The 13,708-nt window shown below is 30.2% G+C and overlaps 1 protein-coding gene across 2 annotated transcripts in view; it reads left to right on the top strand.

Moving 5' to 3' along the window:
* Positions 1-12,282, top strand: part of LOC143069698 (fermitin family homolog 2-like) — a 40,209-nt gene extending 27,927 nt beyond the window's left edge. For both annotated transcript variants that reach the window (XM_076244467.1, XM_076244466.1), the window contains exons 7-13: positions 75-182; positions 822-1,021; positions 1,938-2,062; positions 4,542-4,648; positions 5,268-5,489; positions 8,057-8,203; positions 9,112-12,282. In XM_076244467.1, coding sequence (XP_076100582.1) covers positions 75-182; positions 822-1,021; positions 1,938-2,062; positions 4,542-4,648; positions 5,268-5,489; positions 8,057-8,203; positions 9,112-9,402 — 1,200 coding nt within the window. In that variant the 3' untranslated portion in view covers positions 9,403-12,282. The remainder of the gene's footprint in view (positions 1-74; positions 183-821; positions 1,022-1,937; positions 2,063-4,541; positions 4,649-5,267; positions 5,490-8,056; positions 8,204-9,111) is intronic.
* Positions 12,283-13,708: the final 1,426 nt, after the last annotated feature.

The raw sequence follows: 13,708 nt of genomic DNA, 5'->3' as shown, positions 1-13,708 counted from the left end.
GTAAAAATAACTTTATTTTATAGGGAAATCACAATATTTTATTGTAACCATTGAAATTAAATTTATTTTTTCAGTATGATGCTGTCAGAATTAACCAGATATATGAACAAGCCAAGTGGTCACTGCTGTCCGAAGATGTAGATTGCACAGATGAAGAAATGATGATGTTTGCAGCTTTTCAGGTATGTCAGTAAAGTTATTATTGGATGATTTAAGGAACTGATATACATGATATATAGCTAAAGCCAACTTGTTGCTTTTCTGAGTACCATTTACTTGAAGCTCTTGAGGGAATCTGAAGTAATGCTATGGCCTATGGCAATTTCAGAGTTTGCTTTTGATTTTATCTGGAATACTGTACTTAAAACAATATTTTTGGAAATTTTTGAAAGCCAATCATGTAAAAATATGTAGTGAAACAAATACAAAATTTAAAAAAAAAGATGTGGTATGATAGCCAAGGAGACAACTTTCCACTAGAGACCAAAATGGAATTCATTTCTAAAATTTGAAAAAAAGCATTAAACTGTATGAAGCTACAATTTATTTATAGGCCACAATGTCTAGTTATATCATGGCTTACTTAAGTGATTAGATGCACAATTTTTAATTTAACATCTAGAATTAGAGACTGGTATGTCATCTAATATTTACATGGTGGATGTTAGTGTACAATGTAGAGTGCATTAGTACTTATAAACTGGTTCAGAAAATTTGTCACCATGTAATGTTGTATTTGAATTATGCTGTACCATATTTGATCACTCTTTATAAATTTACAATAAATTCAAAATAATAAAAGAATTGTTGCTCTTTTACAGCTACAGGTCCAGATGCAGGCTGGACAGCCACAGCCAAGTGAATCCATGATGGATTCTTCTGCAATGTCTAATCATCTACCAAATGATGACATTGATGCTGATTTAACAAATTTAGAGGAATCATTAGACAGTACAGTGTTATCATCAGCGGGAGATATTACCTCCATTCCCGAACTCAGTGGAAATGTCAGATATTTTAAGTAAGCTTGAGAAATTTCATTTAAAAACTGTAATTTTTGAAATTTTGAAGCAAAAATCCTACAATAAAAAAGATGGCACATTTATAATCACTCAAAAAAATGAATAAAATCATAATAAAAAAAGAGATATTTTTTAAACAACAACAAAAATCACTTTCAATTCAGTTGGATGTGAAAAATATGAAAGTATGGTATTCACAATTAAAACTTGCATTCATAATTTAAGGTGATTGTTATTCTCAAAATTTGTGCAATCCCATTATTAGATCTCACCGTTTTTACCATAAATAGGTGGTTAGCTAGTATAAATGCATGCATGAATTTCTGAATTTTCAGTTAGTAAATCAAAGTAATAAATCCATGCAGATTAACAAATTAAATCACTGAAAAGGAGCACCTGATTGACATCATATTCTCAAGCACTTAAAGTATATTTGGTAGAAACAGAATTAAAGATTGTAGAGAAAACAACTTTAAACTCTTAAGAAATGAAAAAGGGAAAACTGCAATAATAAAAAAGAAAAGAAAAGGGTATTCATTCATGTCACAAAATCAGTGCATGCACAGCAACAACAAAAAAAGTATAGGAACCATGTTTATATAGCTGTTCTCCATCTCAACGTCACAGCAAGGCCTTCAACACAAAGGAAAAAAAAACAAAAAAGTCTCTCATATGACTGTTAGTTTAAGATGGCCCCTAGTACCATTGTGAACAGAATTCTTTGCAAGCTGAGGATCATGCCACAGCTGTAAATTGAATAACAAAGTCATGGAGTTATATCAATAAAATAAATCTGCCAAAGAAATCAAACATGTAAGGTCATAAATTAGCTGAACAATCACACTGTAGAGTGTCAATAAACACAATGTTGGTTTCCATTTTTATTGTTAAATAAAAAAAATGTTTCTTTTTCAGACCAAAGAAATTAACATTGAAGAGTTATAAAAAAGCATTTTGTAGATGTAAGGATACTCACATAGCCTTCTATAAAACAGAGGAAGATTCTAACGGCACACCTGCTATGAAAGTGAATATAAAAGGTAGGATACAGTTAAAGCCATCAGCTGTGGCTTCAACATGGTCAAATTCCACCTGCGACAGATAAAAGGGGGGAAGTGGAGTAACCAACTGTAGTCCCCCAGTTAGTCTTATATAAAATAACTAATAGTGTTTCTTTCATTATATTGACAAAATATCAAAAAAGTAGTTGTCCTGAGTATAGTCATAAATAAATTGGACTCAGAATTCTCCAAATGACATTTAAGGATATGAAAAAAGACATGAAGATGTGAAAAAAAACATAAGGATATGATAATAAAAAAACCCCAAGGAAATGATTAAAAAAGACATCAGGATATAATAAAAATACATTTAAGGAAATGACAAAAAACAAATTAAATAGAAATATATTTGTCAATAGTACATGTATAACAGGCATCAAACATCTGTCATACAAGTGGGAAGTTTAGCTAGCTATAAAATCAGGTTTAACACACCATTTTTGGAAAACACATGAACAAAGTTGGGAATGTGTCATTACTTTTCCTTTCAGTCTGTTTGTTGATATAGTTTGAGTTTTAAAATATGTCAGGTTTTATGAACTGTTCCATTTATGAATTTATCTTTGAGTTCAGTGTTTTTGTTGATACACTTTTTTATAACTAATGATCTTTGACCCTGTAACAATGACAAATTTACATGCCTATTTTATCAGTTCATTTATATGTGAATTTGAGTATTAAACATTTAAAACATCTATAAAAACGTCATAAAATTAAGTTCTGCAATAACAAGAAGTCTGTTATTATAATACAGGTCATATTTACGAGCGGATATAAAAAGGTCATTCTAAGTGCATCATTGATACATGTCAGATATAAACAGGAAAAGATTCAGTTCAGCATTGTTGTATACCTACGTATAACGTTTAATTATGATATCAAATTACGGTTGATCCTGTTAAAATAACAATTAAGTGACACATGATGGTTTCAATTGCCTCTTATTTGTCATACCTCACATTACCTCCTTGTCAAGTGTAAAATTACATGTACTTATCCTTAAATACCAACAGAAGGTATATATGTCTTTCAGGTACACTTTGTAAAATGATAACTAAAGATAGTTAAAATTTATTTTATTCCATAAACTTTCCTCAAATTCACCAAAAACAATAGAAGGTTAATATGTCTTTCTAGTGTACATTGTAAAATGATAACTAAAGATAGATAGAAATCTTTTTGCACATACTTTCCTCGAATTCTAAATACCAATTGAAGGTAATATGTCTTCTGTGTGGCCTTTCTGATATAAGCAATGATTGATAAAAAATGTACTTTCTTCAAATTCTAAAAAACAATAGAAGGTAACTATGTCTTTTTTCATGCTCTTGGATATAAATAATGATTGATAAAACATTTACTTAATTACATGTTCTTTCCTGAAACACAATAAGAATAGAATGTAAATATGTCTTACTATTACACTTTTATTATAGATCTGAAAGTTAAATAAATAAAATTACTAAATTGCATGTACTTTCCTCACTTAACAATAAAAGGTAACTATGTCTCTCTCCTACACTTAGGGATATTTAAAATTGTTTAAAAAAATTTACACATACTTTTCTCAAATACCATTAACAATAGAAAGTATTTACACTTCAGTAAAAGATACCTTATTTCATGCACTTTTATCAAAAACAATAACCAAAAGTGATTAATATGTTTCTCTCCCGTACTTTATGATGACATTTAAAAATACTTTAATTATACATACCAATAACAATAGAAAGGTAATACGTCTTTTTAGCTACTCTTCTTAATAATAAATTTTTTTTGAAAGTTAAAAATTACTTAATAACATATACTTTCCTCTATTACCAAAAGCATTAGAAGGTAGATATGCCTTTCTGGTGCACTTTGTTAAGTAATTACTTAATAACATGTACTTTTCTGTAATACCCTCATATAAGTACATTTCTTTGATGTACTTTGTGATTATATAATGATAGATAAATACCATATTAGTTTCATGCATTTGGATAGAAAATAGCAGAAAGTACTTTTAATCCATTTGAAGAAATGAATATAGAAAAAAAACAATAATTGTTATAATTTGCTTTGATAAATGACTATTACGCCTACTTGTATTTTATGTTTGTTTGTAAAGTATGAAATTACACTCATAAAACAGACTCATGATGAGTTTAGACATCTTTTATTCTCATAAAAGTGGAAATAAGTGCTTATTGCTATATTTAAACCTTGAGAAAGGTACACAGTAAATATTTTAAGTTTTCATGATAAAAATCTGTTTAGTATATGAAATCTTGTTATAGGAAAAATTGTAAGGATTTGTTTCTCATACCCACAAATTGTGCAAATTAATAAAAAGTACATGAGAAAGATGGTATGATAAACATGCATTGCAAACAACCCCCTTACTACTTGAATAAGGCATTTTTTCAGATAATTTGAATAAAACAAACTTGATTTTATTTTCTGATTTATTTTATAGGATGTGAAGCCCATCCAGATCTTAACTTGGCATCTCAGAAGTATGGAATTAAATTATTTGTTCCTGGTTCAGATGGCATGTCAGAAATATGGCTGAGGTTTGACAGTGTAAGTACTATACATTATGTACCAAACAATAGTGTAAAGAAAAAAATGATCTTTTCCTTGCAAGGATTTCTTGATTAGTTATTAATGATAACAAACGCAATAGAATGTACTTCTATTAAAAAAAAGAACATAATAGTAACACACACAAAAAAACAAAACAATAAAAATAAATCTAAAACTTTGTTGTCTACAGAAACACCAGGCTGTTTGCTTCCAAATGTAAGAAAACAATCATTAATAAAACTTAACTCCTCTGATTGGAATTGGAACTTAAACATTTGTTTACTGTGCTAAAGTCTGCATTTCAAAGAACCCTTGAAGCAATCTTTTCATTGTTATTTCGGTGACTTGATGAAAAGCTGAAATAAACAAAATTTTTCTTAATATCGCAAAAATTAATATTGCACTTAAGTCTAAAATAACAAAATCACAATAATAAATGCATGCAATAATTTTGGAATTTAAAGTAAATGAACGGTATAAAATAAACCCACAGTAAATATAAAATACACAATTTAGAGCTGGAAATATTAGTTAGACACCTCTCCCTCTATCCACAAGCTGCTGTCTCATTGGCATATACCACACATCTATTGACAATGTCCATTTGTTTTAACAGGAGGAACAATACTGCAAGTGGATGGCAGCTTGTAAACTAGCATCTCAGGGGAAGACAATGGCCGACAGTTCATACGTAACAGAAGTAGAATCTATAAAGACATTACTAAGTCGACAACAGCCGTCACAGTCACCAGCTCCAGTACAGTTACAGTTTGATGTCAACGTAAATGCTGAAGACTTTGTTGCTCCTCGATACCATAAAAGGATAAAAAATAAAACTGTAAGAATTTTTTTTTTTTTTTTTCAGATTTATCTATTTACAAATTTTATTAGATATTGATGTTTTGATGCAACTTTAACATTGTTTTTATGCCCCACCTACGATAGTAGAGGGGTATTATGTTTTCTGGTTTGTGGCTCCGTTCGTTCTTTCGTCCGTCCGTCCGTTCGTTCGTTTGTCCGCAGGTTAAAGTTTTTGGTCAAGGTAGTTGTTGATGAAGCTGAAGTCCAATCGACTAGAAACTTAGTACACTTGTTGCTTATGATGTGATCTTTCTAATTTTAAAGCCAAATTGGACTTTTGACCCCAATTTCACGGTCAACTGAACACAGAAAATGAAAATGGGAGTTTCAGGTCAAAGTTTTTGGTCAAGGTAGTTTTTGATGAAGCTGAAGTCCAATCAACTTGAAACTTAGTACACTTGCTGCTTATGATATGATCTTTCTAATTTTAAAGCCAAATTAGACTTTTGACCCAATTTCACCGTCCATGGAACATGGAAAATGATAGTGCCAGTTGGGCATCCGTGTACTTTGGACACATTCTTGTTTTTTTAAGTTTTTGTATCACGTTTTCACTGATCATGTCAAAGTTTTATTTCTTTAAACAGTTGGTGTTTGTTTAACCCTAATAAAGAAATCAAAAGTTTAAAAAAAAAAGAGATCTTTTCATGATTTCACATACAATAAAGGTCACCATACGCAGGGATCTCCATGGATGAAAATTGAACCATGGAGGAACTTTCACCATTACAAACCTTGTCTGCGCTGTACAGTGTAGCGCGATCGGAAGTATTTTATCCCTCCATACAAGGAATGGTGAAAATGCTAATTCATTGCTTATTTATTTGAATTTTCATTATAGAATTAGAAGTATCAATATTTTCATTTATTGCGTTTTTAACCATTCAAATGCCAAGTCATCATGCCCCCCCCCCCCCCCCCCCTTAGTCGAGAATGACCAAAAGCTGTCATGAAGGTCCCCATGCAGATTTCTTTTATTTTTGGTAATTGTTATGGGGGTTAAAAATCATCTAATGTGGAGCTTATTTTCGTGGACACTGTCAAATTCAGAGCCCATTACCGGTATGGCTGATTTGCAGCAACAACAAAACAATTCGTACGGGTTATGTAAAAGGTTAAAGAGATTTGTAAAGCAAACGTCGACAAATGAAAAGGTTTTTAATGACTATCTGGAAAAATTGATGCTGTGCAACATGCATCTTTCGAGTCTGAATAGAAACCGGAAACGCGAATGTATCAATTTGATTGTAATATACGAAATGAATTCGGAATTTAGATACGATATTTCTTTACAGGAAATATTTAAGTTTTTACTTTTAAACTTTTTAAGTAATTCTAAATTATCGTTACAGCAGTACTCGAGTTTATTTACGATGAAATAATATTTACTGTTTTGCGTCTTATTTTGTACTTCTTAAAAAAGGGGGATGCTGATTGCGTAAGTCAAAATAAAGCACGTGTTCGACTTGTTAAACTGTTTTCTTTGTAACTGGATTAATTTATTAATTTATTTATTTAATCTAAATGATCATAATCATTTGCTGAAACTTAGTTGATTACTTCGACAAATGGATCGTCTATCCTCAGATAGTATTCTCCTGTTTGGTTTGTTGATCTACCTGTACAAGCTCAGGTACAAGTAATTAGCGATCTTAATCCGGATATCCCTCAGGCGTTAGAACTGTATTGGATTATAACATAAAAAGCCTAAGGCTTATGCAATTACATGCATTTGATTATAATTGATAAAAAAAATGGCGTCGGGCTACAAAAAACGATGAAGTTTTGAACGATGGCGGAAGACAATTTAACGATGGCGCGAGTCATTTGACGATGGCGCAAGACATTTGAACGATGGCGGGGCTCCATCGTTAAACAGGCCATGGAGATCCCTGCATACGGCGTTCAACTATGAGTAAAACCCATCTTTGTTAAAAAAAAATTATACAGGTTACCTTTTAATAATGTAAGAGATGTTTGCTTAAAAATCATCCTGTCAAAAATCTAAAAAGCCAATTTATTCATAAAACAGTTGATATTGAAAAATTCTGATCTATTTATTTTTTTCTTTTTTTAAACTGATATTTGAACTGAAACTTAAATATCAGTTTCATTTGTTACAAATTCTTTTATTTGATATAATCACATTTAAACAAGATGATAACCATATTATTGACAAAGATGATAGAAAAAAGATAAAATCATGTCATGTTATACAATACTATCATGTTACCTTTCAATTGAATGTAGGGAAATTAAATATTAAAACCTCACTCAGTTTAGAAAGCTTGACTTGATCCAGATACTTTTTATTGTTCAGGATGTACTTAGGTGAGGTTTAGGAATTTGTGTCAAATGTTCTGACTTTTTGATGTTTTTTTTTTACGATGCTGAGTAAAATATTTAAAAAATCAAAAATATCTAGAAAACGAGCTCCCTAACCTATCTATGTATTTAGCTTATTTTGTTCTGTTTCTATAGCTTTTCAGACTTGTAGTATTAATTTTTAATTCTAGATATTTTATATAACATTTATATTTTCAGTTAGTACAAAGAATAATGGAAGCTCATTCAAATGTACAGAATTTAAATTTAATTGAATCCAAGATGGCGTACATAAAAGCATGGCAAGCTTTACCAGACTTTGGTATTACTTATTTTGTTATTAAGCAAAAGAACAGTAAAAAAGAAGTAAGTACAATTTACATTTGGTGAGATGGATTATTTTCTAATTCATAAAAAGAAAATGCATGACCAATAATATTCATCATATGAAAGTTTTATAAAAAGAACATAGAAAAAAACATGAACATGGGGTGGAAGAATATCAGGATTAGGCATTATTATGAAATTCAGTATTGGGCCTTTATTTTCACAGGATTTTATGATTTACCCTTATCCAGACTCTGGAATTAAAGATGATTTTTTTCTGGAATCTGGAAAGCGTGTTTTATTTTTTTGTGTGTGTTTGGGATGACACCCTTCCTACCGGGCCTATTGTATGAATTTATGTAAATGAAGATTTGATTTAAAGATCAGAATCTTGAAACAGATGTTAAAATCTCAGTACTGGTTGAAATATGATTTATTTCAATAAATTGAATATGATGGAACACAATTGTGATAAATAATAAGTAAATACTAAATTCCACACATATTCTTTATAATTTTACAATACCTCTGATTGATATTGATCATTGATCAAAACGTTTTTTTTTCCATCGGCACTTTGCATCTGCAACTGCTCCTAAACGAGTGACTGATTTTACGGAAAACTTGGAAAATATCAATAAATACTTAGACAAGCAAGAATGGATCTTGAAAATTCAACTTTTTCTAAATCTGTGACTGAATTTCGCTGCAACTTGGAAATTATTTTAGAATATTGATACATTATACATAAAACTAAGGAAGAAGAATTTACATCTTTTTTTTAAATATTGACTAGATCTAAATGAATTTATGAGAATATTGATACATATAAATCCACAACTTTTTCTTAAACCATTGATCAGATTTCTTTTAAACTTTCTTACTTAATGTTGTTTCATGATACTAGATATACATCCACACTCAGTAATTTTACTTTAATTTTTCAGGAAATACTTGGTGTAGCATACAACCGTATTATGAGAGTAGACATGAATTCTGGTGATGTGGTTAAAACGTGGAGATACAATACTTTAAAATCATGGCGGGTAAACTGGGAAATTCGACACGTAGTTCTTGAGTTTGAAGAAGAAACATTAAACTTTTCAACACAAAGTGCTAGCTGTAAGACAGTTCATGAATTTATTGGTGGTTATATATTCCTTTCTATGAGATCCTCAGACAAAAATCAGACATTAAACGAAGAATTATTCTTAAAATTAACTGGAGGATGGAATTGAAAGTAAAAATTTTAAATGTTTGACCTTAGTGCCTCAGTTGAAGGTCGTTCAGCCATATTGGAAAAATGCAGGGCATTCAGGAAAAAGGAAGGACTTGCTAAGTTAGGTCTGGAAGTTTTAAATTTTTACAATAAAATTATTAAAATGACTATATAAGATATAAATCATTATTCACTATTTATCATACAAACAATCACATCAAATGTGTAAAAGATTATTGATATTGCATGCAGCTGTAGAGAGGAGTTTATAGAAGGTACCGTTGTGATGTTTGTTAGCTGAATTTGGAATGAAAATATTTTACAGATTGTCAGGAAATTATAGATTTGTGTATCATTGTTCTAATTATACTTCCTGTGTTGTGGTCTGATATTCACAAATGGAGCAACTATTGGAATTTTATTTTAGGTTAAGGATGGATTTTTGTTTAATCCAGGCATTGCAAATGTCAAAAAATGTCATAAACACTACCATATATAAATTAATAAAAATGAATGATGAAAATAAAAATCAGAATTGTACTCCAAACGAATTGTTTTTTGAGTTTTTTTGTGAAAATGTTTTAATTTATTTATCTTGTTTCTTTAGCGATTAATGTTTTTGGTAGTCAAAACTTTCCAGGATATTCTCTTGTAAAAAAAAGAAAACTGAGCCACTTTCTTTTCTGCAGTGTTTGTACATACATTCTTGAAGATATTCTTTAAGGAGTAAAAACTTTTTGTCTTTATTTATCTGCTGCTGGTCCATTGCTGGAGCCTTTACCTAACCAGGAAGTAATAAATCGAACATTGATGCACAACCTACAGATGACCTTGATGACTACAGATTTAAATGTTGTACTGTGATAGAAGTTGAATTGTAAAACATGTTCCTTATACTATACCGTAGATAAATACCATAAATATTTTATATAATTTTGTTTTTATGTTTGACTTGTGTTTAGCCTTTTTTCTCTCAGTTTTGGTTTTTAAATTTCAATGTTCAGCAACAATAGTTCCTCAATTTTTATCCAGAAAAAGAACATATTTATACTGTAAACAACTTAACAGATTATTCTGTGAAATTGTTTACAGTATGAATAAAATAATATCTACTAAGGGGAGACAACTTTTATTCAATTTTAACATAATTGGTTCTACGCAGGTCTGTTTTGGTTTATATTTATCAATGAATTTTACACTTATCAACAATGAATTAATTTTAAAGTGCAAAATGATGTACACATCAAAATTGCATTTTTTCTTCAATTTAGAATAAATATGAATTTCACAATAACTATCTCTAAAAATTCTATGACTAAACATCTGCAGGGTTAATGTGTTTATTAAGTATTAGGAATTTAGTAAATGTTTGGCAGAAAATGAGAAATTCTGGACAAATGCCTCTTTTTCAACTCAGAAATGACTTTTCTTATTCTATTTACAAGCTGTTATCTTAAACACAAGATAGTGTTGCTTATTTTTAAAGCTTATTCTCTGATTTTAGTTGACAAACAAATAACATGTACTCTGTGAGAGATGCTGACCTACTGACATTTTATCATGGTATAAACATTAAATGTTTTGTTATTGTTGAATATTTATTTATTTTTGTTTAATGTATTCATTTGACACATTTGCAGTTGCAAATATCATACATGTTATTTCTGTTACAAGTTACCAAAGTAACCATAGTTGCATAACTTAGAAATAATTGAAATATATGGGTAGTGTTATAAAAGAGTCTTAAATCTACTCTAAGGAGTTGGTAACTGTAATTAAACATTAAACCAAATAACCTATAAAAACCTTTCAAAATTAAAATCACTTTTTCTTTTATCATCAGATTTTGCTTTAATTAAATATACATTTCAAAAATACTAAATGATGATTACATAGAATGAAACCAAACGTACATGTATATGGATGTATATTGTTATTATGTGTTGCAACCAAGCATTTAGTGTTCAAACTCATTGCCCTCCTCAATTTTAGGCCATAAAAGTAATACAAATTAAAACTGATTTTAAAACATTAGAAATGATTCTTGGAAAGCAAATAATTAATTTTGACTTGAAGCATCAGTGGATTTTGTGACACCATTGGTGAAATCATTAGTTTATCTAGCTTAATTTACTAAACATTTCTAGTTATTGATAATAAGGAATCAGTCATACCTTTAATGGTGTTAAAATTTTGAACATAACTATCAATAAAAGTACCATTTTTCACCCAGATTAATTGCAAAATATTTACAAAGTACTACAATAAGAAATAAACTGAAAACTTGCATCCGAAACATAATCAGAGTTCATGATGAGTTGTGTTGAAAATATACACCTATCAACATTTTATCACATGTAATGGAATGGGTTTAGTATAAAACATTTCACCATATGTTTGAATCAATGATAAGCTACATCAGGATATTTCAGCAAATAGAGTTGAGTATCGAACAGATAAACTTGAACTCTTCTGTAGTTTTAGAACATTTGTAAGAAAAGGTTGGGGTCAGCATGTTTCCTTAGTTACTTAACAAATAGTTGAAAGAAATAATCCAGTAGATAATATAATATCCAGATACCTTCAGGAATGGACCAGAAACATTAAAATGTAATATCTGGATAATTTCAGGAATGGTCTAGAAATGTTGATGGGTGTAATTTATGGGGCTATTTTGTATATATCAGCATTATATATAAAGTATACAGACCTGTATGTTCATTATCATATAAAACTTTTATACATTTTATGTTGAGATCTCATTATAGCTTTTTTACTTCTGATCAATTATTGTTCATGCACTGTATGTAGCAGAACTTCCTAATGGCTTAATTTGTCTACCTTCATTATGCATTTACATTCAGTTGATTGAATACAAATAAAATATTATGACATCGAAGGGTTGTGTGATGAATTAAAATAACAGTAAAACCTGTCCGAATTAACCCCCTTTAAGGAATAATAATAATCTGTGGATAAATAAGGTATTTGATTTCCACAGGTTGTATTTGTAATTATATTAATCGTTTTTCTTGACACAAAAGTTCAGTTTATACATGGTTGTGAAATTATTTTTAGAAATTTACTTGTGACGTTTCCTTTGTGCGTCAATCTATAATAATAATAATACATGTAATATTAAATTCTTTATTTAAAGAGGGTAAACACAAATCTAGTCGGGTGAAATACAATGTGTGGTATGGCTGTGCTGTTTTTGTGTGCTGACCTAGGTTGTTTATATGTTTGTTTTTATTCTGTGTTGACATGTATATCAATTATTGTCAAGCCTGCAACTTTTGTTGCAGAAAGCTCGACATAGGGATAGTGATCCGGCAGCGGCGGCGTTAGCTAACTTCTTAAAAGGTTTATATTTTAGAAGGTAAAAGACCTGGATGCTTCATCCTTTGCATATAGATGCCTCATGTTACGAAGTTTCCGTCAGTCACATGTCCAATGTCCTTGACCTCATTTTTATGGTTCAGTGACCACTTGAAAAAAGAAGTTCAGAATTTTTGTAATGTTGAATTCTCTCTTATTATAAGTAATAGGATAACTATATATGGTATGTGCGTACCTTGCAAGGTCCTCATGCCCGTCAGACAGTTTTCACTTGACCTCAACCTCATTTCATGGATCAGTGAACAAGGTTAAGTTTTGGTGGTCAAGTCCATATCTCAGATACTATAAACAATAGGGTTTGTATATTTGGTGTGTGGAAGGACTGTAAGGTGTACATGTCCAACTGGCAGGTGTCATCTGACCTTGACCTCATTTTCATGGTTCAGTGGTCAAAGTGAAGTTTTTTAAGTTTTGGTCTTTATCTAATATTATGTGCCAAAGGTCAACTATTTTTGGTGTATGGAAATATATTATGATCTATATGTAATTTGACCATGACCTCAATTTCACAGTTCATTGCACAGTGTTAAGTTTTTGTGTTTTGATCTATTTTTCTTAAACTATAAGTAATAGGTCAACTATATTTTGTTGTATGGAAGCATTGTTAGCTGTCAAGTCTGCCTGGCATGGTTCATCTGACCTTGACCTCATTTTTATGGTTCATTGGTCTTTGTTTAGCTATCTTGGTTACCGTAATGTTAGTATCGAATTCATAACAGTGTGGCTATGGACATTGATTGGCGCACTTTAATATCCCATTGACTGGGACAGATTAGTTGAACGTTCGTCTATAACGCCCATTGCTCACGACGTCCTTAATATAAACATTTAAACCGTGGGGTCACCAAAGGTTCTCAACGCCTATATAAAATAATTCGAAATACTAATCAGGAATTTGTGTTTTGATTTATATTGATTAATTATTA

The sequence above is a fragment of the Mytilus galloprovincialis genome, chromosome 3 (assembly GCF_965363235.1).
Source record: "Mytilus galloprovincialis chromosome 3, xbMytGall1.hap1.1, whole genome shotgun sequence".
NCBI lineage: Eukaryota > Metazoa > Mollusca > Bivalvia > Mytilida > Mytilidae > Mytilus > Mytilus galloprovincialis.
The sequence above is the reverse complement of the archived record's forward strand: the minus strand, read 5'-3'. Positions and strand labels throughout refer to the sequence as shown.